The sequence below is a fragment of the Labrus bergylta genome, chromosome 1 (genome assembly GCF_963930695.1).
Source record: "Labrus bergylta chromosome 1, fLabBer1.1, whole genome shotgun sequence".
NCBI classification, from domain to species: Eukaryota; Metazoa; Chordata; class Actinopteri; order Labriformes; family Labridae; genus Labrus; species Labrus bergylta.
Genome location: NC_089195.1, coordinates 9,041,355 through 9,066,449, shown reverse-complemented (window position 1 = coordinate 9,066,449; position 25,095 = coordinate 9,041,355). Strand labels below are relative to the sequence as shown.

The window sequence follows — 25,095 nt, the reverse complement described above, 5'->3', positions numbered from 1 at the left end:
ACCACTGACTTTCCTGGGAGCTCTTGAGCTCTCTTAGGCTCCTCGAGATCGTTGGTTGACGGCCTGCCAGAACAACCCCCACCCCACCGGATTGTTGATGGACGGCTTGTCTCCCCCCACCCCCTTGCTCCCTATCCCTCTTCCTGCATCTTATCCCATCTCTCCCCCTATCCCTTTCCAAGTCCGGTGCAGTCTAGGCCTGTGAAGGCTGTTTCGTCATGAGTCGGGGATCCAGCCCAAGATTTCTGCCTTTTAATAAGGCAGTTTTTTCTTACCACTGTAACTTTAGCTGCTTTGCTAAAGTGCTCATGATGGATAGGCCGGATCTTTGTAACATAACAATAAGTAAGGTCTTTTTACCTGCTCTTTTGTAATGTTAACAGACTAAGAGTAAGGTATTTTACCTGCTTTTTGTAAAGTGTCTCGAGATAACACTTGTTATGAGTTGACGCTATACAAATAAAAATTGATTGATTGATTGATTGATTGATTGATCGTTGGTGTGTGCCTGGCCCTTTAAGACTGTTGATCGCTGGCCCTTTAAGACTGTTGGTCACTGGCCCTTTAAGACGTTCACGCTTTCAGTCAACGTGGTCAACGTGCGTCTGAAGCTTGAGGTGATCTGTCATCACAAAACAAGAAGCGCTGCTTTCCTTATTCGCTGAGATAGTATTTACAACTTTTGACCATGTAGGCATCATGTTACGTAATTATCGATACACACTGGTTTTGCGCAGGCGTGAGAGAAGGGTGCAATAAAAGACATTCACATTAAACGCTGGCATACAGAGCTGTGATTTAGTATATCGCAGTGCTGGAGCTTATTGTCTGAGCATTAGAGGACTGTAAATAAAGACTGAGAGGAAGAAGACAAACCCACACCCTCACAGAAACCATGTCAACACCGAGCTGTGCCAAGGCGCAACCGGGGCGGTTCATCGGCGGAGTAGTGGAAGGTGAGCAGACCAGGACCAGGACCATGGGGCGCCAAACTGGATGATCAGAGTCCAGATATCACTTTGCATCCACTGTAAAAGTACAGATCGTCTATCAGTATGTAAACAACCACAAAAGACTGCGAGCATACAGATAGAATGATCTTCAGATGTATATTGTGAAAGTGCAGTCAGGATTTCAAACATGTATATATATATATATGTGTGTATATATATGTATTAATGGTGAAGCTCCCTGTAGTTTCACTTCATCTGTTGCATTTGTTGCCCTTTGCTGTTTGATGCAGGTTTTTATGGGCGGCCATGGACTATGGAGCAAAGATCAGAGCTGTTTAAAAGGTATGTGGCCTCTTAAGTAAGTCTCATAATAAACTCCCACTATCAGTACACTAGGGGAAAAAACAATGACTGTCCAGGAAGTTACATTTGCTATGTTTACTTTTTTCAGATCCTGTAAAAGAAAAGGATAGTGTTGAGATTGTGTAGCAGTGTTACCACACTGAACAAACAACATGTATCTACTTATTATTTGTGCTAAAATGACTGTGGTCAGGTGTCACATATACCCATATTAAAACACACAATGATCTTATGTCTAACTTTAACTAACAAAACATCAGAATCAGAATCAGCTTTATTGCTTAAACACACAAGGAATTTTACTTTGGTAAAACATTGATGTGGTTGTTTGTTTCTGGTGCGTTGCAGAGAACAGAAGTGGGGTTTGAACACGTACTTGTACGCCCCCAAGGATGACTACAAACACAGGATGTACTGGAGGGATCTGTACTCACCTGAGGAGGCTGGTGAGTCCTTCCCCTGCACATCTGAGGGTGACCTGTCTGCATACACCCAATAATCAAACATCCACCGGATGGTAAACAGTTTCTGAGCAGGATCCTGAATCCTGTATTTACTCAAATTACATTTGATCACTGATTACATCGTTCGTTTCGACTGTGATTTGTTACAATTATTCCTGGATTTTAATATTTAACCCTAAGTGCCATCTGAGATAAATGTCTCCTCCTGTATTGAATCATAATAAATAATAATTATTTAAAACATCTACATTTCAAATCTCCTGTGAGAAATATTAAGCTTTATTTAATACTGAAGCCTCTATATGAGCTCCAAAAAGGCTTTAAGAGGTTTTTAATGAAAATTCATCTTTTCAATCACGTGCTTAAAGAAGGTTGCTGTCACAAATGTCAGTAGTAGTTATTTCTAACTTTTTCATCTGTGTAATAACAAAGTCCCACTCTGAGCAATCATTATCTCCTTTAAAACATAGTTAGATTGCTTAGATTGGAACCCCTCCACTTTTTTAATTTTTGGCTTCTTATCAATCATTAGACATTATTAGATTCAGTCGTCTCTCAACTGGATGGTCAGGGGTTCAGTCTCCAGCTCCTGCAGCAACGTGTCCGATGTGTCCTTGGGCAAGACACTTAACCCCAAGTTGCTCCCGCTGCCTCGTCCGCTGTGTATGAATGTGTATGAATGGGATTAGTTACTTTTGATGGCAACTTTACATAGCAGCCCCTACCATCAGTGTGTGAATGTGGGTGAAAGGGATTTTACACCCCATGTCACACACATGCGGTGTAAAATCACTTTGAGTTGTCAGAAGACTAGAAAAGCGCTATACAAGCTCAAGTCAATTTAAGTCCATTATCATACTGAAGGGTGGTGATGATTACCTTTAAATAAATCAAATGTCTTATTGACTGTATCGTGACTTTAAGAAAGTCTATGGTCTAAACAAATAATCTTGAGTGGCTCACAAATAGTTGCAATGGTTAAGAGCTGATTTGGGTTATCATAGCTCATGTCTATGAATCCAAACTGGGAACTTATGCATAGCTGACTTCATATTAAATGGCATTTTTGTAAAAGATTTCTCATCTCTTCAGAACAACTCATTGCCCTGATATCTGCGGCCAAACAACACAACGTTGACTTCGTGTATGCAATTTCTCCTGGCCTCGACATAACTTTTTCTAATCCTAAGGAGGTCACCGCCCTGAAGAGGAAGCTGGGTCAGGTAGGACTGCACACGTAAAGGGAGGAGTAAGAGATGTAATTAAATCAGAGTTGTCTGCACCTTTATGGACTCTTTTATAAACTCTAAGTGGGTCAAAAGGCAGATGATGACACTGATTTAGCTGTAGGTGATGGGTTTGATAACGGGAGTTATCACATTTACGTTAGTACGTTTAGCTTTATTAGCCACAAATAAAATTAATTTAGTGGATGTCTTTTGTCTCTCGCTCAGGTGAAGGGGTTCGGCTGCAGATCCTTCTCTCTGCTCTTTGATGATATTGAGACTGAGATGTGTCCAGCTGATAAGCAGGCCTTTAGCTCCTTCGCTCACGCTCAGGTGGCCATCACTAATGCAGTGTACCAGCACCTGGGAGAACCTGAGACCTTCCTCTTCTGTCCTACAGGTCAGACAGTTTGTTCCTCTGAAACAGGGATTGAAGAAAGCACATACTGTATCTGTTTTTATGAATGTCTTCTATTGCCTCTGCTTCTTTATCATTCACACTTTTCTTTTCCCATTACATGCAGATTATTGTGCCTCGTTCTGTACTCCCACTGTGTCCCAGTCCTCTTACCTGCACACTGTGGGCGAGGGGCTGCTGCCTGGGATAGACATACTGTGGACAGGTAAGGCTGCACTGAGCCTGCGTTGATGTAATTTAACTCCACCAAATGTAAATATTTATAACACTCTCTTGTATTTGTGTTATTCAGGTCCCAAAGTGGTTTCCCACAAAATCTCTGTAGAGTCCATAGAAGAGGTGACCTCTGTTCTGCGTAGACCACCAGTCATCTGGGACAACATCCACGCAAACGACTACGACCCCCAAAGGATTTTCCTCGGACCCTTTAAGGCAAATTGTTACAAAACTGTATTCTTGTGATTTTAGAAGTCTCTATGTGCACCAGTCAGAAATATTGTTTTTTTTTTTTTAACGATCAGGATCGTCCCACTGAACTGATTCCCAAATTGAGAGGAGTCCTCACAAACCCCAACTGTGAGTTCTACCCAAACTTTGTGGCCATCCACACCCTGGCTACATGGTGCAAAGCAAACAGTGAAGGAGGACAGAGGGATGTGGAAATGGGTGAGAAAGTAAAGCTCTATCTAACTGCCTTTTTGGTGGAATTATTGGTCTTGGCACTTAAATTTAACTCTTCTTTCACATTATTTATTTTTTTTAATTTTTTGCAGTGATTATAGAAAGGTGCAGGGTTGTCTCCTTATACCATGGCAATTGTCAAAATGTGACATTTTGTCCAAGTTGACATGATAAATCCTTTCTTTTTCACACATGACGAAGCTTAACAGAGACAAGCGACTGCTTGGTATATGTCGGTCACTTTTAGTAGATGATTGACACAGCTGGTGATAAAACTTGAGTAAATTCAAAGTCAGAACTTTCTTGAAACCCTGCATGCATGATTTTTTCCGACAATGCCCCTCATATTGCTTCAGACTATGACCTCTGTTTCCAAAAGCAATTGGGACGTGTTTTAAAACTAATTAAAAACTAAATGTGATGATTTGCAAAACCTTGAAACACCATTATATTGATAATAGCATTAAGAAAGATCAGATGCTGAAGTTGAGAAATTTCACTGTTTGTGGAAAATCATATCCCAATTCTGAATTTGATGCCAGCGACTATTCAGTGTACAAGTTTCTGTTTACACCAGCTATAGCCTGAAATAATTATGTTTGTTGTAAACACATGGATCCTGTCTTAAAAATAAAATGATGACCTCAAAGTTTAGTTGCACAACATGTACATTTTGAATCAGTATATTGTCTTACTATCTTGGTCTGATCTTCATCACCAGGCGATGAGGAGCAGGACCCCTGCTACAGCCCTCAGAGAGCCCTGAACCTGGCCCTCACTGATTGGCTGCAGGAGTTTCTGAGCACAGATCAACCTGGAGGTAGAGAATGAAAAGAAAAAGGAATCACAGAATTTAATGATTGCAAAAAGGTAAACACCGAATGGGTATAGCATGAAGAAACCTGTTCTCGTCATCCCTGCAGGTCCTTGTCTAAAGGCTCGTCTTAAGAAAGAATCCTCTGACGAGGAGCCCATGCAGACAGATGTGGCAGAGGGTTCCTATGTTCCTGGACCCGGGGAGAACCCTGTGTACACAGCAGAACCCCTGACCCTGGAGGACCTGAAGCTTCTGTCAGACCTCTTCTACCTGCCGTATGAATACGGGCCCACAGCCAGGACCATGCTGCAGGAGCTGGACTGGCTCAAGAACAACAGTGCAGCCGCTGCTGCTGAGACGGACAAGGTAGAGGTGTATACTTGTGTATACATAATGTATACTCGTTATCAATCATGCTCTTGTTCTTGCAATGATACTCAAACTCTGCTCTCAGACAGTGGAGTGGTGCTCGAGAGCGAAGCAGTTTGATGACATGTGTGAGGCGGTGGTGCAGATGTTCAATCGTCTGTCCAACGCCCCGAATCGCAGCATCCTGTACGACCTCTACAACTACATCTGCGACATCAAGAGCGGGGTCGGGATGGCCCGAGCCTACGTGAAAACACTAGGTGAGAAAACCAGCGTCTATCAATGATGATCAAACTACGCAGGCTGGTACATGAAAGATACCGTATGTTGCAGAAAAAAGCTGCTGCAGGGATGTTAAAGGAGGAAAATGATTCCACATTCAAGGAGCTAATTAGCCTGAAGACACAGAAAACATGGCAGCACACTGTTCACTTTCAACATGAAATGGCATGAAATAAATCAACGGTGAAAAATGACTGCACAGAAACCAGTTACACCAAAGTTATATCATGTGTCTAATAGCTCAGCAAATTCATATTTTTTCCTCATAATTTAAAATCTTGTCAGCTTTTATTTGACTTCAGTTAATGAAACCACTTATAGTAGTGTAGCAGGAATTGACAATATTTTGAAGACAGATTCTACAAAGTTAAACTCAGGAAGTAGTCAATAAATCTTAGGAAGATGATCAGTGTGCTTGCAGATGATGCTGAAAGGTCCAGAAGTGCCAGGATGCTTTTAACACATTTCTTGATTGCATAACAGAATCATCATTGTTGTGCATTTGTATTTATAGTAATAACAAGATGTGTGCTGTACCAGACATACTTCATTGCTAATCTTTAAAAACAAATCTCGATTTGTAAATGTGAATCAACTCGAGCTGTTGTTTTGTGTGTTCTCCTCAGGAGGGCAGGGTCAGCCCTCAGCCCAGCTCATGAACAACGATCCTGAACCCTGGGGCTTCAGAGGAGGCCTCTCCGGAGAGTTCCAGGTAACTGAAAGCAGTGCAGTGTCTGCAGACAGCCAGTCACATATTTGAGATCTGACACATCTTACATTTAGTATACTGTGATACAGATGTCTTTAATAGGACAATTCATCTGGGAAGTATCATATTTTAAGAATGTATCAATAATATATTCATGAAGGTAAAAAAGAATCTGAATATTCTGCATTTGTGTGCCTGCAGAGAATGTTGCCGTGCCACGGAAACAGGGACCTGTTCAGACATCCTCCCATGACGGCCGTTTACTGCATGCGACCGTACTGCCCCACAGATAAGGTTCGGACTGTAGACTCTCAGTCGTAGTGTGGTGCGAGGAACTTCCACTCACGAGGGAAAGCAAATCAGTCACACCAAGTTGTTTTCTGTTGAAGGTGGAGGTGCAGAAGATATTCAGGGAAATGCAGAGTGATCACATGGTGCAGCCTCCACTGATCTGTGACAGGTGAGTCGGAGTGCAATCTCCTATAGGGCTGTGGCCAGGGGTGGCATAGGCCCCACTTGAAATTTGATTTGCCACCCAAGAATGAATTTGCAAGTTGAACAGTGTGCTGGAGTTTGAATGCAAGTGTTTAAATAGTTTCAATTTTGAATTTGAACAAACATCTTTGTTTTAGTGTTCTAAAAGAAGTTGGCCATGGAGGACATATGTTGCCACTTTTGGGTTATAAAAAAGTAGATTCAATTTAAATAAAGTTAGAAAGGGTATAGATGAGATTCTTCTGTATGGGTGTGTGGACCCATATGGGGCACAAGTCAGTGCCCCATATGCCCCCCCCCCCCAGTCAGAACAGCCTGGATTCACGCCTGTGCACGTCACATTTTTTAATCACAGCATGCAGGCCTATTTTTCTCCTACAGTATTACATGTCTCTCATGTCGCAGTCTAAACACCCCCCTCTGTCTCTCTGCAGCCTGTCAGCAGGTGAGCTCTCCCCGTCCCCTCAGTGCGCTTTTGTCCTGGAGGACGATATCGGGATGTGTGGTTACGCCCTGGCACTAACTAATGCCAAACCAGCAGCAGCCAAGATTCAGGTGATCAAATACATTAGCTTATTGCTTTCCAGAAAAGCATGGCAATGAATTTATACATATTTAAATAATGTTCTTTGTCATTCCTCTAGAGGGCTGTAAGTGACTCAGTGTTGGAGGACTTCCCTTCCCTGATCACCATCCAAGTGCTGCCCCGGTTCACTGATTCCTCTCCAACCAAGCGTATGATTGATCTGCTGTTATCTTCCATCAGGAGCAGCGGTAGGTGGTGACTGCACACAATGCCAAATAATTCTTAGAAAGGCTTCATGAAAAGGTCCTGCAACTCATTCTCAAACTGAGGTGTTACAGGCAGCATTTTCCCCACAAGGAGGTGCTGCTGAGTCACTGTCACAGTAGAGGCATGCAGTAATAAGAATTATTTAAAAGAGGTTTAATGACATAAATCTATTTTTACTTCCACAACAACAAAAAAAAACAAATCCATAAATGCACCTCTGGTTTCTTTTCCGTACTTCTTAAGGTTCCAGAGGAGCGTTCTGTGAGTTGAGGCACAGTGATCGGAGGATGCTCAACTTTTACACTAAACTTGGCTCCTTCAAACCCATAAAGATGGAGGGTCTACCTCAGGACATCATTGCCATGGGAACAAGCCTGTGAACAAGATTAATCAAGAACATTTTCCTGAGGTGTGTTTTAAGATACTGTGGTACACTTGTTGGTTCCAGCAGGTCAGACAGCAATCCATCCCGTTTTAATTGGTTCATGTCGTTATTTGTGTAATTTAGTTGTTAATGTAAAACTACTGATTTTATAGTGATAAAATATGAAAATGTATCATGATTATGTTTTAGATAACACTGTTGAATAACAAAATAAAAATGTATGGTAAATCTAATATTTCAGATTTCTTGCCTTACACTCCCGGGTTGATGTGTTGACAAAAACAAAAAACTTGACATTAAACAGTCCACAAGTAGATGTTTTTATTATATGTCATATAAGAGGATACAAAAGCAATATGACAGTTAATCTTTAAATTAAATAGCTGGTGTTTCTCTGGTTAGAGTAACAGTTCATTAAATATTTGAGCCAACACCTGAGGTGGACCTGCTCAGAGAAACTAAAAACCTGTAGTGTGTGAGGCAGACGTTGAATATGCATGAAAAAAAGAGAGGACCTGTGACATGAATATAAATCTAATGAACAAATATTCAGTGTTTCTTTACAGGTAAGGCAAAACAGGAATCAATGAGTTTATAGTTCAAGTAATTTTCCTATTCAACATTCTCTCGCTTTTAAAAAAGCTGTTTCACTTTTTGCCCCTGAGTGTCTGCACAGCAGAGTTTGCCTGCAGGAGAGGAGATCAACATCACCTGGTGTACAACAGATACTTGTTTGCATATATATATTTTTTTTTTTACCAGAACTCAATGAAGTAGTTTGTAATCAAACCTCCCTCCATCTTCAATACAAAGGTTTAAGAAAAATATCTATCTAAAAGCCCTGAAGTGACTTGGTTTTAGACTTAAAACATTAAAAACATATCTGTTGGTGACCGATATGTGAAGTAAGTAACAATGCTGCTCAAACCAGTCGCACACTAACTAACGGGATTGGTCATTTGTCGGTGTTTGGAGGTGCTGTGTCACTCTCCTCTCCTGCTACCTTGTCTTCCTCCTCTCAGTCATTACACTTTATAATTATGAAATGTATAACTTTGGGTTACTGGTATCATTGCACAGTAGAACTCCAAGGGGAATGTAACAGTTAAAACTTGATACGACCCTGTTGCATGAAAACATGTGCCCCGTCAGCCACATTTTGTCAAATAAACTCAAACCCTTCGTACTTAACATCTCCTATCTTTGTCTCGGGCATCAGCACCCGACCGTCGAGTGTAAACGCTATGATGTATGTGGCTATTGTGCCGGCGTCTTCCTCAGATTTCAGCGCCACGATAATCTGATCGTCAGTGTCTGGAACAAATTTAAAGGAGGAGAAGCCGTGGGTTGGGTTGAGCGGTCCGACGTGCCTCACGGTTATGTGACTGAAATCTGCGGAGCAGGACAGGAGAAGGTTTGTGGCACGTCGCTCGTCCGCTGTCTCCTCGTAGTGTTCATGACTGGCACGGCGAGGGAGGAAGAACCAGCGCTGGAGACGCTCGCTCCACGCAGCTGATTCATGGATAAGGTAACCTATGAAACACAAAGAGTTAAAGATGGGAGAGATTATTAAATGTGTATGAAAACAAGGAATAAGACAGACTGTATGAAAATGTCAGCACTTATTTACACTTTTTACACAAAGTTTTGTTTTAGCACTTGATCAGTAGATTCTCTTCAAATAAATATGCTCCAAATAAACATCAGAGATAAAGCACTATGTCAGTCAAGTGCAAATACATCATGCAATGTAATGTGATTTTAAAGTACATTTAAGGCAATTTTCATTTTGGCTTAAAAAAACCAAACATATCTTTGTCAATAACAAGAAGTAAAAACAACACGTCTACGTGTCTGATTCGGTTAAATCATTGAAGGAGAAACTACTGTAATTATTCAGTCAGGACCTGGTGGTTGGATCCCTGTGGCGCTCCTCAGGGCATTGTAGTGCGGCACCCAGTTTTCGTGCTCCACATCACCATGGTAACCGACAACTTTCACCCACTCCGGATGGTTGTTGACGACTGCCCCGGAGGTGGTGGTCCACTCTTTCCCCAGGCCACCAACATACAGGTGCTCATCCATCACTGCCAGCCACTCAGCCTTGAATCCTACACAAAGACACAGGACGGGTGTGAGAACGACTTTATTGGATGGAGCGATCCAAATGTGAGTGGAAGTATGAGAGAGAGGGTGGGGATGACATGCTGAGGGACTGGAGTAGTTAACATTAGGACCGCCAACATTCTAGACCCCCCCCCCCTCCGAGCGCCGCAGCCGTCTGTCAGACGGCATATGCAAATTTAATTGTTTGTGCTCAGAAGCACACAATGCACAATAATCAAGTTAAATACAACTTACTTTTATCTACAAACCAAATAGACTATATGCATAAAGGCAGGATTGGTAACCTTTTAAATGTCAATTTACAATATCTGTCGGCTTTTTTAGTGCACCGTTTTTTTACTGCTGCTCCAAGTCCGTTGCTAAAACACATTCTACAAAAATGAAACATACATAACTTTTAGTCTATTATATTGTTGGCTATATTAGGCTGTAAGTAAGGACTGGGCCTCTGTAAATGTTGTGTTACGGAAGCAAATTATGATATTAAAGTAGTTGGCAAAGATGCATGACTGACCTTTGGAGACGGAGCCGTCACCATCAGGTAAAATAACCCAGGGGACAGCCTTGTTGCCCTCGATTCTGTACACCACACCGGTTCGGTCGTCCACACTGTACAGGTGACCATTAAAAGCCACCAGCTCAGACAGCTCCATACCTGTAGTTAATCAGACATTAGTGAAACTCGCATGATGTTTGGAAATATGTAAAAATTCACAGATCAGCGTGTGTGTCCATGTTGCTCTACCTCGTCCTTTCTCGGCTAGATGACTCTCCAGCGTGACAGTGTCTGCGTCCCACTCCACCTGCAGTGTGTCTGCGCTGTCCGACACCGTCAGGTAACCTTTTTTCATGTAGCTGATCCACGTCTGATCCTTTGAACTCCGCGACGCTGTGTCCAGGTCAGCAATCACAGCGATGCGATAGCGGATACCGTTGCTTGTCTTCTGCGGCGGACTTAACGGGTATGTGTCATTGTAAGGTTTTTCCCGTTTCTTGTGTCGTGACAGACTTTGAGAAGTTTGTCTGTTAGAGTCCCTGAAGGGGTCATCCTCACCATTATGGTGAATGTGCAAACTGGGAGCCCTGTTGCGGTAGTATCCTCCTGTGGTACTGTCTCTGTCCCCGACCGTCCTGTGCAGGTACAGCATGAGCACTAAGGCCAGCAGAGTCGCCACAGTGATCGCCCGCCATTTAGGGTGGAAGCGCGAGTCTGAGGTGGTGCTTTGTGTCATGGATGTCAAGGCCAGGGGGAGGCCTCGGACGGCAACACCAAAGGAGGTCATGGAAGTATCGTGGTCATCCTCACTCTTAGGCGTTGACTGGGGTTGATGACCTGGGAATGAGGAAAGAGGAAAGAGAGGCAAATCATTAAAGCGCAATAATGGAGTGTGTGATATTATTAAATCATTTTAAAAATTACTAAAAAAGGAAATATGTCACTATTCATATCGTGTTAAATTGTTCAGTTAATTTCAATAACACAGAAGACTTTGAATTGTTTTCATTATAAAAGAATGACTGCTCTGTCACTGCTCTGTTTGCTTAATCCATCTCAAAATATCTTTTACTTACAGCTCTTGTTCTCATTGTTCTTTGTTCACAACACTGTTTTGTTGTGCTGTTTAGGCAGAGCCTCTAATGTGCATACTGAGTAGGTAGCTGGCTCGTCCTACATCCTGAGGACAGCTAGACTTTAAATTAACCATGCTGGGTTCTTCTGTTAATGTCAAATCAGTGGATCTAGGTGGATTACCACCTCTGCCAATGGGAAGCTCTGCTCTCCCATGGGGTCAGTAAATAGATTAGACCGTATTAGCTGGTGTGAAAAAGTTGTTTAGTTAAAATAAAGAAGACTTTTTTTTGTATTTTCGTGACACCAAATGGGACATGGGAGAAAAACAACATTTTACACTGCATCTAATTTACAAATAATCTGTTTTACATTGCATTCACATCAAACTACACATTTATTTCTAGTGAACAATGTTTTTCTTAGTCTGTTTTTAACTACGAGCTGCAAGGTTCGTTAAGTTATTTCAAAGCTTTTGAAATTGGTATATAATAATTCAATGGTTTTTTGCTTATCTCAAATGCATGCTGAGTCGATGAGGAACTTTACAGTTTTCTATACATGGCTTATTTTTTTTAAATAGTGGTTGTACACACAGACTTCCTATCATTGAAGGGTTTAGCATCAATGACTCCACCAAACAACCTAACAGCATGGTGATGATGTGCAGAAGAAAACCAAATTCACATTTTCTATAAGGTTTCATGAACAGTTGGCTGAAATAAGCCATCGTCTGTTTTAATTATTTAGTATTAGAAACTGGCTCTTCAATCATTCGAGGTTTCACAAACAGGTGCAGGGCTGGTGTGCCAACAACCCTGCCTGCTGAAATATGAGAGTCAGGCTCGTGTTTTCTAAGAACAAGAATGCCAAGGTGACTCTTGACTTTTCCGTTGTCAAGGGCAACCAGTGAGTATATCAAATAAGTTTAAGCTCAGTATTGGTTAACCTCCCTCAACATAATCAGAAATACTTTTAAATATTAGTAAAACAAAAACAACACTTAGTGTGCTGGATCTTTTTTCCTGCACATGCAGTGCTAAAGGCCTTTTTTTCTGCAGTCTAGAAAGCTGTTTCCTGAAAAAGGAAACCGCTATGCAATCACAAATGATTGCATGAGATTGAAATCTATTCTTGTAGCATTACATTGCGGAGAGGAAGCACAAGAAAAAATGCAAACTCGAAATGAATCACCTCACGCAACGGAGAGTTACACATTTATGGAGGGCTGAAGACATTTTTAGGTGGGACTTAAGTAGCACTTGTGTAATTAAGCAGATCATCATTTAGCAACCCCAAATAGATGTTTCAACAGCATCTTCAAGATGCAGCAATTCCAGCCTTAATGACTATGTTTGTTTGATGATGTTTTCAGAGATATTGGTGTAAACACAAATAAGTGAGAAAGAACAACGTGCCAAAAAGCCATTACTGAAGTGGAAAACAATCTTAAATCTCATACAGCTGGAGATCATTACTTCTCCTCTCTGCCTCTTCAGCTGCTTTCACACTTCAACTAAGATGCTCATTAACACACACACACACACACACAAAACACACACACATCAAATTAGCAAACTCTTGGCTGATAAATAATGCCCTTATTGTCACTATTGAACACACAGCCTCGCTGTATAGAGAATTCAATTATTCACCCTTCCTTCGCCTCTTCTCTCCTGAACACGCTTTGACCATTATGTTGATGTCCTTCGCACGCATTCCACAATAAACTTCACGTCCCTTCGGCTCTCAGTCCCACATGAATAACAGATCTCTATCTCAGCAAGTCTCCTCCTTTTCTCTCCTCAAAACTAATCCTACTCTCAACAACACAAAGAAAACTGGGCTACGTTAAATATTAGAAAACTTAAAGTTATTCAGGAAGAACAGGTTCTGCAAGTATTCCACCTGTAAAAAGTACATGATGTCCAAAGTTTAGTAAAAGGCCTGAGTGATAAAGAAAGAATGAGGCCTGGTCATGATTTACTGATAGCTGAGGTGAGCACATTGACTCCTGAACAAAGCCTTTTTAAATCACTTGTAAAGGTCTATTGGGTTCTTGTTCAGGGGAGGGCTTAACATTTTTTTCTCTGGTTAGATGTTAAGAACAGAAACAGACATCATCCCCTTGAGTGCTTTAAACATAAGACTCCTTAAAGTTTGATCCTCTCGATGTCATCTAGGGTCACAATATGGGTAGCACCAGCCTCTGGATGTCTGTTTGTGTTGTTTTTCAGTGTGCATTGTTTTTTCTGTGTGTGTGAGTCAGATTCTTTGTTTAAAGGCTTGAAGGGTGGTTTTGTTCCTTCGTAACCCTAGCACTTGTTGTGAAAGGGAAATTAACAAAAAAAGAATGATCTACTATTTAAATAATTCTTATTCGGAGTTTAACAAAACTACCAAACTTGCAACTAAACAAAACTAGTTTGTAAATGTCAAAATGTGTCTTAAACATTGTGTAAAAGCAAGACAGTTTCTTGTGTCTACTCATGACATATACATGTTTTGTATGACATATCTCAACCCTGTAAAATCACCACCATAGTGACAATTATTTGTTATTTGTTGGTTTGACTTAAAATCAATGCCAAACTCTGACAATCACAATAAAACCAGATCAAAGTCAGCCAAAAAGGTTTTTCAATTAACAGGTTCAGAACTTACAAAAGCAGACATAAATGTTCTCAAGTCTTCAATTATGTAAAGGCTGACAAATAAAGTGACAACATCCTTACAACCCCTCTGTGAGCTGAAAACAAGCTGCATCAGTTTTTCCTTGCTCTCATCTGTATATTGTAGAAGCTCCCTGCCTGCCTGCCTGCGCCCACAGAGAGCCACGAAGGCAAACAAACAGTGAAGCACCCGGCAACACAACACCGGTAAACTTAGACCAGATGGCACAAAGGATGTTACACCTCAAAACTTCGACCTGTTCAAACCACATGCTAGTTTGAGAAAGTAACGTCGTTTTAACGTCGAAAAATTAAGTTGGTAGTTCGCAGGACACTTTGTTTGTACACGAAATAGCAACACACCGGTTCCATTTAAAAATGTTACCCATCAAGCTAGTGCCCGCTAACGCTAGCTCCCTCAGTTTGATAACATAACCAACCAGCTTGGTCTCTGGAGTTGCTGCCGACTGAAGTAAACTGTTTATCTGCCTGATTAATTGGTGGCACTGGAAATGTCAGGGCTTACCGGGTGCGGAGGGTCCTCAGGTCCTCTCGGTTGGCCATATTAGCTGGGCTGTTTGGTTAATGGTTCACCGACAGTAAGCTCCTCCTGCCCGGAGCCTCGGAGCGACAAAGCTGCTGATACATTCCTCTCACTGTCAAAAACTTTAACATTGATGATTATACAATTATGGCTGGGAAAAAAAAATCTCTATCACTCCCTCAAACAGACGCAAATGTGTTTGAATTGTTATGTCACAATTTCTCACAAAATGAGAGAAATTACTCGATAGTGACAGAGCCCAGTAAGCACGGCCGGATGAAGCGTTTCAGGGGCCGCGGGTTAAGAATGTGCTGTTCCCCCACCCCATGTTTATTATTATTATCAGACACATCTAAAAACTATATTCAGAGTTATAAAAGGTACATGAACACCTGCTCAAGTCGGAACAATAGCCCTTTCTGAATAGCCACAGTTCAGTATGCAGTACGTACTATTCAGTAGAGAGTTTCAGCATACTGAACTTTCGTGGTCATTCAGTGGTCATTTTTTGGGTCCGCCTCAGTATACTGAACATTTCAGTATGAATACTAACTTCCGGGTTTTATGCAGTATGGATCGGATGCGTGCTTACAGGAAATGAATTGTGTTTTACCCACAATGCTGTGCAAAATTAAATAATTATATTATTATTAAACCTTTTCCCCTCTATTAAATAATGATTTCACTATTTAAATGTGTCTTTATTGGTTTATTTTATATTCTGTATATTACTGTCTTTCATTTGTACTTTCCTTTATGTACTGTATGTTATTTAATCTGTCTTTTACTTGTGATATTATTATTTTTTACCTGAATGTATGCACATTACTCTTCTTGAATAAAGCTAAACCAAAAAAAAAAGGGTGAATGCGGCCGGTTCAAGAAACGTAAATGACGCCATTTCCATACTGAATGAATCAGACGTAGTAGGAACAAATATCTGCCTACTGTGCACACCTACTGAATAGTAGGTACTAAACAGTATACAGCACGGATGGTAGCTACTGCCTACTGCCAGATTGAGTAGGTACTTGGTAATTCGGATACAGCAAATGACTCAGAAAATCAGAAAAGACTTGACGTCAGAATCGTCGTCAAAATGGGGGGCAAAAATGTTATGTTAATGTTAACATACTTTTAATTAATTTACGTATTGCACATCAACTTTTTGCTCAAATATAACTTTTAACAGTTACATTTCACTGATCGTCTTCGTAGCATCAATGCTGTTTTGTGCTTTTGTTACAACATTCCGACTTTCCGAACTGAAATAACGTGAACACTCTGAAGTCGGAAGAACCACTTCCTAAATCGGAAAACTTGGAACACCCTAGCTACCGCCTCAACATTTATCTAGCCTTTATTCCTTTGTCAGTAAACTTAGACTACTTTTGGAATACCTACCACCATAAACAAGAATGGAGAAAACCATGTATAGTGCTGGAGCCACATTGAATTATGTACTCATAAATTAATTTAAATTACTCAAATGATCTTAATCAGCTGTCACAGAGGGAACATGAGGTTTGTCTGCCTCAACTAAGGTAGGTGGGAACCAAATACATAGTTTTAAAAGTCGGATCTCATGTAGATGCAAATACATGTCAAAAAAGTTAAATACATTTAAAAAGATCTCAACAAAGAAATTCTCAAATATAAATATTTATTGTGATGATTCTGTTCATAATCTACAGTAATAATCAAAAGCAGACATGGTGTAAACAATAATGTAAACAATTATTAAGGATGCTATAGTACAAGGGCAGTCAGTAACACTGTGCATCAGCTATAAATGTAGACATATTTGTTCTCTAAAAATGTGCATATTCAATTAACAGCATTCATTAACTGTATAAGGATTCAATTAAAAAGTGCAATTATTTCATTTTTCTCATTCATCACATTTTGACAGTACACTTACATTTCCTGGGTGAAATACTTAAACCGTGGAGATTACAATTATATGCTACATTCACTTTGTTATTTCAGTAACATTGACATGAAGTCTTTTGCCAACCATAGTGTTGAAGTTGTGGTGCAGATTGTCACAGGGGGAAAAAAAACACACAATAGACCAACCCACCTTTACACTCCACACTGGAGATATGCCAAAACAAATCAGCAACACTCCAAGTGGTTTTTTTTTGCCTGTGGAAACGTATTTCCGGATGATAGCATTGTGTACTCGGGCTATTACACAACCTGTTTATAGCTGACTATGATCGACTTGACCTGTAGTAGCTCTGTAAAAATAACCATCCTTTAAATTAATTGGTTTTAGGCACAAATGTTTCTTTAATATGACACTGTGGTTAGCAAATATGAAGCTTTAGCCTGACAGCATTATCTACAGTTAACACAACAAGTGAAGCAGTAAACTAGACAGTCACAACAACCACCACCTTTATGTTAATCTATCAATCAATGTAGTCAGATATTGAACTTTAAAATGTACAAACCTGAGTGATGCTTATTTTTTTATCAGTATTAGTGCACAATGACTCTCTTTAGAGGTGTATGTTGATACAGAGGTATGTTGATTTCACACGATGGAGCAAAGACTGCCTCTTCAGCTCTTCCCCATCATCTTCAAGAGAAGCTACAGAGCAGGAAAATAATTCAAACATCACTGGTTTAACTAAGTAAATGTCTACCATAACAGCTGGAAAACACCTACATATTTGTTTTGTATGTTAACAATGTGAAACCGTAGGTCAAGGAAAAGAAAACGTTCTAGAAAATGGTATCAACATTCATCATGATCTTAAGCAGCTGCTGTTTGTGTGCATGTACCTTTGTTAGATGATACTCTCCATCGACCAGTTGCTCGATGATACTGAAGTGGTCTGTATTAGCTACATCCTCCAAGGTCACTTTAAGACCTGTTGCCTCCACAGTCTGTGAAGGCAGAACAAACAGGTAAAGTGAATTACATCTATATGTATCTTTAAAATTGAAATTTAGTCTGTGAATTTGTCAAGGTCTCACACTGCTGTGGTTAGGACAAAGATTACAAACAAGAGGCATCAGAAAAATCATTGCTAAAAGGCTAATGTTGATAAATGTTAATAAGGTTTTTCATAAAAAATGCACACAAAAATATCTGTAGGTAATTATTTGATACTTCATATTGCTCTGGTTTGAATATCTGTGTTTATGACAAAACTGCAAACTAAAGTTGAGCTTAAAGAACTGACATTTTGTTTATATTCTATTAACCAATAATTATTTGTATTTTCTTTTTACCACTTTTTAAGAGTTGTTTCACCTTTAGTTCTTGTTTTTTTCAAGTGGGGTTGTATGATGTAATTGTCAATCGTAAGTGTATTAGCCACAGAAGATGCCAGTCATTATGGCCCTTTTATTAAGAAACCAGCCAGAGTACCCACACAGACGCTAAGCTATACATCGCTTGCAGAAGGGGTCACTTGTATCACTTAATTTAACAAATGTAAGAACAAATGTAAGAACGTCTAACAACAAAGTCGGTGTAAGTGTCACTATATTTAGAAGTTTTTCAGATCATTACGTTACCGTTAGAAACTTGCCTTGTTTAAGCATTATCTCGGACTCTGTCAACGGACCCAAAGAGCTACAACTGTCATGAGTGGGTCTTGGTAAAAACAGTACTTCAGGACCTTTCAGGTTCAAAGGATACCAGCAGCTAACATAATGTATGACAGCAGTCTACAATACTCACCAGTCAGAGTTCCCTTACTTTCTGAAAGCCAGTGTTTTACAGACTTTCTTCAGTTTTTGAAAATAAATTGAAAAAAACAAAAGTTGCCAAATCAAAGTACATTTTTGGATGTCATTTTTAAAAATGTCACCAAGATTGATTATTAGACAACCTATTGTTGACACAAACTGTTTATCTTATCAAAACTAGGGTTGCAAAGGGGTGGAACATTTCCGGAAACTTTCCAGGGGAAGTTAAGCTGGGGAATTTTGGAAATATTAATATAAATCAAAATTTTAAAATGTATTACCCCATTATATCATCAAAACTTACTTCACTTTATGTAGTCCACAGGCTAAAATGTGTGGCTTCAATAGTCTTGTGCTCTGGGCTCAAAAGTGTGGTTCTAGAAATCATCTGTGGAGGAATGCACAGTGCATGTAGGGGGCGTAGGCCCTGCAGTAGGCAGTGTGCTATGTGCATGTGATTGAGGAATAGCATAGATATTCAAGTGTACTTGCATGAAATCTTGTTGTTTTAGTCAAGACTATGCCAAAATATATTTAAGTATATTTAAGTTACCTGTTAAGGGCCAACCTTCAATTTAGTACATTCCTGTTAATTCCCATGGAAACTTTCCAATTTTGAAAATTCCCAGATATTTGCAATCCTAATCAAAACACACAACGTTTAAGAGCTGCTGGAGAGGAAAACTGAGCTGGACTAACAAACTAGATCTCAAACTGGAATGCACTATACAATTCATAAAACAGTGATTGAACGAGGCAAAATTCACATTAACTTTTACACTAACATTGGACTAAGAAAAAATAAATTAATTATGTGGAAAAAGGAATCCCATCTGCAGCGACAGCCTAGCTTCTGTGCCGATGGTTGCTCAATAAAGGTGCCATGATGACCGTATGGCAATACACTTACCATTAACGATAACCTCATACAACCCCACTTTAAAAAAAAAAAAAACTGTCCCTTCAGCAGCAGTTCTTTTCATACTTCTTTAGTGTCATTTAAATAGTAATCAGGCTCATTTAGCAGCACTGACTTTAAAGTAATCTTCTGACTGCTTGCGAAACTCGGGGGAGTCGTTCTCAGCGACGGCCATGACGATGTGGCAGCTGGAGGAGGAGAGTTTGAGCTGAGGGACCAGCTTGCTGGGGCTGTTCCTGACCGCCACCTCCCTACAGACCGGAGACAACAAGAGGGGTAAAACATTAACAGGCACCAGCAGACCAGCAGAGGACAAATCACACTCACAGTTTAAGTCTGTCACAACTCTCTGTGCTTATCTGGAACATGATCTCTTTCTCTGATCAGAGTATTAAGATTTCTTCACTTGTCATTTGAATAAAAAGAGCTCACACTGTAGTATCCTGAAAAGATTAAGCATGGCGCTGTAGTCAAATTCAACAGTATCAATACATTAAAACTGAATCTGAGAAGTATGTATAAAACTTATTCAAACACGAAGGGATTCTAGCCCCCAGTAGAAAGAAAGACAGAAACATTAGGATTACTGTGATTAATTAGTTTTAGGAAGAAAAAGCAATAATCCATTTACATGTTGTGAAAATCTGATTACAGATTAAAGCCCTGTTTATCTGCTCAATAATCAGATTATACAACTACTCTTCCAAGACTATCCCCAACAATTTCACATTGCTCTCATACGGCTTTCTTAGAATCATGCTCAACAGTTCAGTTGTTTAGGCCAGATATATTGATCTTTGTTTCCCCAAAGTTCTTTTACTTGTCAAAACCTGGAGCCTATTTTACCCACAATGCAACTCAACAAGGTTCACTTCATTTGGCTGTCTACTCGCCGTTATATTGTATAGTTTCTGCTTATAATATGTCTACACTCATGCACTTTAACTTATGTCAATACTGTCCATTTACAACTCTGTTTTTGCACATTTACATTCAATCTTCCATATTTAATCTTCCTATTTAAGACTAGTAATGCTAAATTAAATCCTGGTTGTATATGTTTACATTCTTAGTTTTTGATATTTTTAGTGCTTATTTACTTTGTATTTAATATTATATTATGTTTAGATTTGCTAACATTGTGTTTTTTACTCATATTGTGTGTTGGATAACCTGCTGCTGTAACGCCACAATTTCCCAGTTTGGGATCAATACAGTAATTCTAATCTATTCTACATTCTATAACTACCAACAGTCTGATCAGAGATTCATCCTAGGGGCCGCTCACACAACATTAAGCTGCTACCTTCAACCAGAGATGAGGAGCTTGAAGTCTTCAGTACCAACAGAAGTTGAACTAGAAGTCACTTAAGGGAACAGATCAGTCTTCACACAGTTCTTTCTGGAGCCACACAAGGCTGTTTTTATCAACACCTTTCAATTCTATGAGTGTCGGAATTGTGGATTTGCTACCGGAGACTGGGCGGCACTCCACTTGTTTCCATTGTTATTGCTTCTTCTTTTAGTCATTGACTTCATGTTACTAATTTGATGGTAGTGATGATGATGATGGCATTGATTATGATAATGATGATTCTTATTATTGGTATCACATCAGGGTTTATTTGTGTGTGGCACTTTCTCTCCACTCCTTATTACCCATCCACCCTCCGATAGCCTTCACCAGAAAGACACACACAACACATGAACATGCCCCTTTTTCTGGCCTGTACTCATTGTAATAGTCTTTCTGGTGTTGTTTTGTAAGTGTATTGTCTGTTGTCATGCATTTTCTAAAGCCTATCTAGTAATGGGGATTGTTAGTAAGTATAAGCTGTATTTTTACAGGTGAAGTTTTCCAGACCACCTCGTGTGATTTAGAAGTGACCCAACTCTCATCCCTTTTTCCTGTCAAGCATTTTAAGTGATGTCTGTTTCTAACCTGAATCTACTGACATTATCTCTCAGATTTGATGTTAAATCTCTGCTCAAGCTTGACTTCATGAACTTTCATTAGGATACAAAATCATGCATGTCATCCATCTGATCATTCAGATGGATGGATTTACGTGGACTCTTTTTTGGCTTTCAGCTTGTTTGAGTCAGTCTACATGCTGTGCATCAGGATGAGCGTCCTGATTATTCACCCGAAGTGATCATCGTACTTCTCAACAGGGAGAAAAACTTTGAAAATGAAAATGTAAATGTAGGACTAGAAATCACTATATGCACAATAATTATATTACCACATAACCTAACCTCCATTTTTAACAAAATACTGACTATCATTTTCAGGATTTTTTGTATTCCAAAGAAAGAGGCTAATAGGTGTCAGAGTAAGATCACAAACAACGAGAGAGCTCAAGGTTATCAAGTCCATGCAAATAGAGTTGTGATTTGTGACATCAGTTTACATGCTACACTCTTGTCGTTATACAAATAACCATATCATGAATTCACAAATAAAGACACTGATTGATACAAATTACATTCTTACTCTGTCATCTTCAAAGGCTCGTTTACGTAGGTGGCCAGGATGGGCAGGAGATCATATATGCCACTGACTAGAAAAGCACCTAGAAGACAAAAAAAAAAAAAAAATCATATATTATCTTTGCATCGTCATCTTTGTCTAGATCTTGTATTTCTGATTTATGTTTTTTAGTCATGAGGGGCCAATGTCTGCCGTGTCTGTCACCTGTGCTGCTTCACTTTACCCTTACCTTTGATCGGAGGAGTGATGCTGTACTCGGACCAATCAGTTGAGAGGACCATGGCCGCCAGGTGAGCTCCAGCAGAGTGACCGCACAGGTACAGCCCACTGAGGAGAGATGAGTGACAGCTCATTCAAAACACACAGAGCATTTGTGATGATGAGAAGGATGAACTGGACGAGGTCAGAAAACAAGCCTAGGCACCTGATGTGAGAATACTGCTGAACAACAGACACGACACTCCTGCGGACTTGAGACACCATGAGGTCCATGTTTCCTGAAAAAGAAGGGAGACAGGGAGGAGCCAACATTCCCAGGTCAACTCCAAAAACATTTTTCCCGAAACGACATTTTGAGACATGTGAAAACCTGCACCTTTAGGGGCAATGTCATAGCCAACTGCAACCACCACTACGCCTTTGTCAACGAGTGGAACAGCCATGAATCCTGACTCCTCCTTGCTGTGTGAGCCAAAAACATCAACATTTAAAAACTTAAACAAAAAGATATTTGCACTGCAGTCTAAACATGTACCTGAGAAACTGCCAGTAGCCTCCATGTATGTAGATAACAAGCGGGACATCTGAAACAGAGGGAATCAGTCCTGTTAGTCATCATGGATTCTGTATGTTTGAAGCCTGACAATGGGGGTGAGACTGGTTGTCATGGCAGTCACACATGTCCGTACCCAAAGAGTTTGTGCTGGGTATGTAGACATCCAGTTTCTCTCCATCTCCCTCTCCATACGGCACATTGAGCAAAGTCTGAGCCAGACCACGGGCCTGCTCCGTACCTGAACAGAAACAAGGGGAAGCTGTGTTAATATAAAAACAGGGGGGGGGGGGGGGGGGAGTACTGAATTCATTTAGCTTTACATTATTCTTGTCATATTTCTGAGTTTAGTAGCTCACTGTTAGCAAGCTTTTGGCATGAATGTGATTTAGTTTCTTGATATGTTAGGTATTAAATTAACTGCCTCAGACAAATTAAGGCATTTCTGTTCAGTTGTTTAATTCAAAAACTGTGTCTAATGGGGGCCACATAAAAACCCTCGGGTTTGAGGCCCCTGATCAGGAACACAACATCCCCTGTTCAAATCCGGCTGGGGAATTCTGTTGCATGACATTCCCCATCTCTTGTCCCCCAACACTTCCTGTTATTCCACTGTTGTCAGCTCTCTAATTAAGACATTAAATAAAGAGGGAGGGGTAACATGCTTTAGAGACCCTCATTTTCCAATCATCACCTTCAAAAAAAAACATCATGCTCACCAAATGTAACAAAGAGCAAAAATATTTAGCATGTGTTTATTTATGTGTGATAAAAAAAAAATGCTTACATCCATCATAGATATAAAACCGTCTAGAAATTGCCACAAATTAAATTGAAAAAAATGTTTACAGTACGTTACTACTGCAGCCATAAACATAAAGACAGATTTTGTTTCAAACGGTGTTAAATGTAAGAGTAATCTGTCAAAGCATTTTTTTAGTATGTCAGTCAAAATATCTTTAAAAACAAGCTCGGGTTAAAATGATTCACATGGAGCCAGACTTTCAAAGTGATACAACACTTGGCATTACACCTGTGTTCGGCCTGCCTATTCGCCACAACAGGATTCCTGTGTATTGTTGCGTATTATAGCGTGTAGCTTCAAAACAGACCGACCTTCCTTTAAAGCCTTCACATGAGCCTTGATCACGTCGTCTGCAGACATCCTGTGCGACCACCGGCTGGGGGAATACTGCCTGTCGAGCTCCTGTCACACGGGGAGACCACAGTCAAGCAGGGCGGCCATGAAACCCGAGCACCACAACATCATGAGCCCGGTGGGAGACAACAGCGCCCTCCTCTGGTATTATGAGACCTCTGCTCCATGCATGTGAGTAAAAGGCGTCATTCTTTTAGAAAACTTCCTTGTTTGTTGTACAAACAGGAACAATTAAATATGTTGTATTCAACTGTATATACACAGGTGGGGAAATAAGCTGAATGTAATTTAGCCTAGCCAACATATGATGGCAAATATTATGCTTTATAATAAAGCCTAGCTGGGCTACCAAACAAAAACATCCTGCTAACGCAACAAACAAAAACAAAAACAAAACAAACAAAAAAAAAGGTCAATCACTTACATCTTTTTCCATTTCAGTCCAGTGCGACATTTTCTCTCTTGAAGTGACTGAACTGACCGCAGGTTTCCTGACAGATAAATCTGTGCAACATGTGTATACAGCAGCTGTCCGACTGCAGGACTGAACTTCAGACTCGTCACCTGTTGGCCTGCATACAATTTCAAAGTAAAAGTATCGGAAAGCTTTCTGAAGCTTTGTGGTGTTGGGACCATGCGGAGAGAGAAAATGTAACCGGAATATAATGTAACTTCACCTGTTCACGTTACTGAATGAACAATGTGAACATGTTGTGTGACTGTCTCCTCCTTCTTTTTGAGTGAAGGAGTTGGCAAACCAAAATAAAAAACACAGGAAGCTACAGCTGCCTTTGTAGGAAATGAGAGTCACGGAGTTTTTTTTTGGCGTTCTGAAATGAAACTCTTTAAATATAGGCTTTGCATTTGTTTGAGGTGCAATGCTAAAGGATATGATGAGCTTTGCGTTCTTTTTAAACAGGGGAATAGTTAAAAATCACAATAGTGTGCATTTCACAGATAAAGCATAATACTAATTGACAGGGATTCTAAGCTTTCGTTACCTGATCAAGAAGTACTGTTTTAAAGATTTGACTCATACTGTATGGTGCATTTATGTCTTGTAGAAAACCAACACCCCTTTACACAATAGGCTTATTCAATAAAAACAATATACATTTCACAGGGATAACATAGTTTGAGCAGCATCAGTGTCCTCTGTAACCTTCACTATACTG

General features: G+C 40.1%; 3 protein-coding genes across 7 annotated transcripts; 1 reads left to right on the top strand and 2 right to left on the bottom strand.

The window, feature by feature from the left end:
* Positions 1-624: 624 nt before the first annotated feature.
* ogal (O-GlcNAcase like) lies at positions 625-8,188 on the top strand. Of its 3 annotated transcripts, none has more exons than XM_020656771.3 (17): positions 625-956; positions 1,244-1,295; positions 1,665-1,762; positions 2,873-3,003; positions 3,235-3,406; positions 3,531-3,629; positions 3,717-3,856; positions 3,946-4,090; positions 4,827-4,925; positions 5,029-5,288; positions 5,377-5,551; positions 6,200-6,285; positions 6,484-6,576; positions 6,672-6,742; positions 7,212-7,332; positions 7,422-7,551; positions 7,814-8,188. In XM_020656771.3, the coding sequence occupies exons 1-17, from the start codon at positions 896-898 to the stop codon at positions 7,948-7,950; spliced, it is 2,070 nt and encodes a 689-aa protein (XP_020512427.2). In that variant the 5' UTR covers positions 625-895; the 3' UTR covers positions 7,951-8,188. The 3 variants fall into 3 exon arrangements, with proteins under 3 accessions (XP_020512427.2, XP_065809306.1, XP_065809310.1); XM_065953234.1 differs by lacking the exon at positions 625-956 and adding an exon at positions 1,014-1,036; XM_065953238.1 differs by lacking the exon at positions 625-956 and adding an exon at positions 1,032-1,053.
* A 73-nt stretch (positions 8,189-8,261) lies between these two features.
* cant1b (calcium activated nucleotidase 1b) lies at positions 8,262-15,004 on the bottom strand. 2 transcript variants are annotated; one of them, XM_020656773.3, is made up of 5 exons: positions 14,851-15,004; positions 10,828-11,415; positions 10,597-10,737; positions 9,863-10,066; positions 8,262-9,488 (listed from the first exon to the last, which is right to left on the bottom strand). In XM_020656773.3, exons 2-5 carry the CDS (start codon positions 11,363-11,365, stop codon positions 9,118-9,120), a joined length of 1,254 nt encoding a protein of 417 aa, XP_020512429.2. In that variant the 5' UTR covers positions 11,366-11,415; positions 14,851-15,004; the 3' UTR covers positions 8,262-9,117. The 2 variants fall into 2 exon arrangements, with proteins under 2 accessions (XP_020512429.2, XP_065809319.1); XM_065953247.1 differs by lacking the exon at positions 14,851-15,004 and adding an exon at positions 13,308-13,462.
* A 1,510-nt stretch (positions 15,005-16,514) lies between these two features.
* Positions 16,515-24,621, bottom strand: afmid (arylformamidase). 2 transcript variants are annotated; one of them, XM_020656784.3, is made up of 11 exons: positions 24,345-24,621; positions 23,878-23,968; positions 22,898-23,002; positions 22,744-22,792; positions 22,585-22,670; positions 22,414-22,486; positions 22,219-22,316; positions 21,993-22,071; positions 19,611-19,746; positions 17,662-17,766; positions 16,515-17,467 (listed from the first exon to the last, which is right to left on the bottom strand). In XM_020656784.3, exons 1-11 carry the CDS (start codon positions 24,372-24,374, stop codon positions 17,438-17,440), a joined length of 882 nt encoding a protein of 293 aa, XP_020512440.1. In that variant the 5' UTR covers positions 24,375-24,621; the 3' UTR covers positions 16,515-17,437. The 2 variants fall into 2 exon arrangements, with proteins under 2 accessions (XP_020512440.1, XP_020512441.1); XM_020656785.3 differs by having other exon boundaries at positions 23,878-24,078; positions 24,345-24,619.
* Between the last annotated feature and the right edge of the window lie 474 nt (positions 24,622-25,095).

Coding starts and splice junctions, on each gene's coding strand:
- cant1b (XM_065953247.1), bottom strand. CDS start 13,371: ATGCGTGCGAAGGACATCAACATAATGGTCAAAGCGTGTTCAGGAGAG. Junction 11,416..13,307: donor AGAGAAGAGGCGAAGGAAGG/GTGAATAATTGA, acceptor CCTCATTCCCAG/GTCATCAACCCCAGTCAACG. Junction 10,067..10,596: donor TGACGGCTCCGTCTCCAAAG/GTCAGTCATGCA, acceptor GTCTTTGTGTAG/GATTCAAGGCTGAGTGGCTG.
- afmid (XM_020656784.3), bottom strand. CDS start 24,374: ATGTCGCACTGGACTGAAATGGAAAAAGAT. Junction 23,969..24,344: donor GGACTGAAATGGAAAAAGAT/GTAAGTGATTGA, acceptor CCCGTGTGACAG/GAGCTCGACAGGCAGTATTC. Junction 17,767..19,610: donor AGTCAGAAGATTACTTTAAA/GTCAGTGCTGCT, acceptor CTGCCTTCACAG/ACTGTGGAGGCAACAGGTCT.
- ogal (XM_020656771.3), top strand. CDS start 896: ATGTCAACACCGAGCTGTGCCAAGGCGCAACCGGGGCGGTTCATCGGC. Junction 3,407..3,530: donor CTTCCTCTTCTGTCCTACAG/GTCAGACAGTTT, acceptor CATTACATGCAG/ATTATTGTGCCTCGTTCTGT. Junction 5,289..5,376: donor CTGCTGCTGAGACGGACAAG/GTAGAGGTGTAT, acceptor CTCTGCTCTCAG/ACAGTGGAGTGGTGCTCGAG.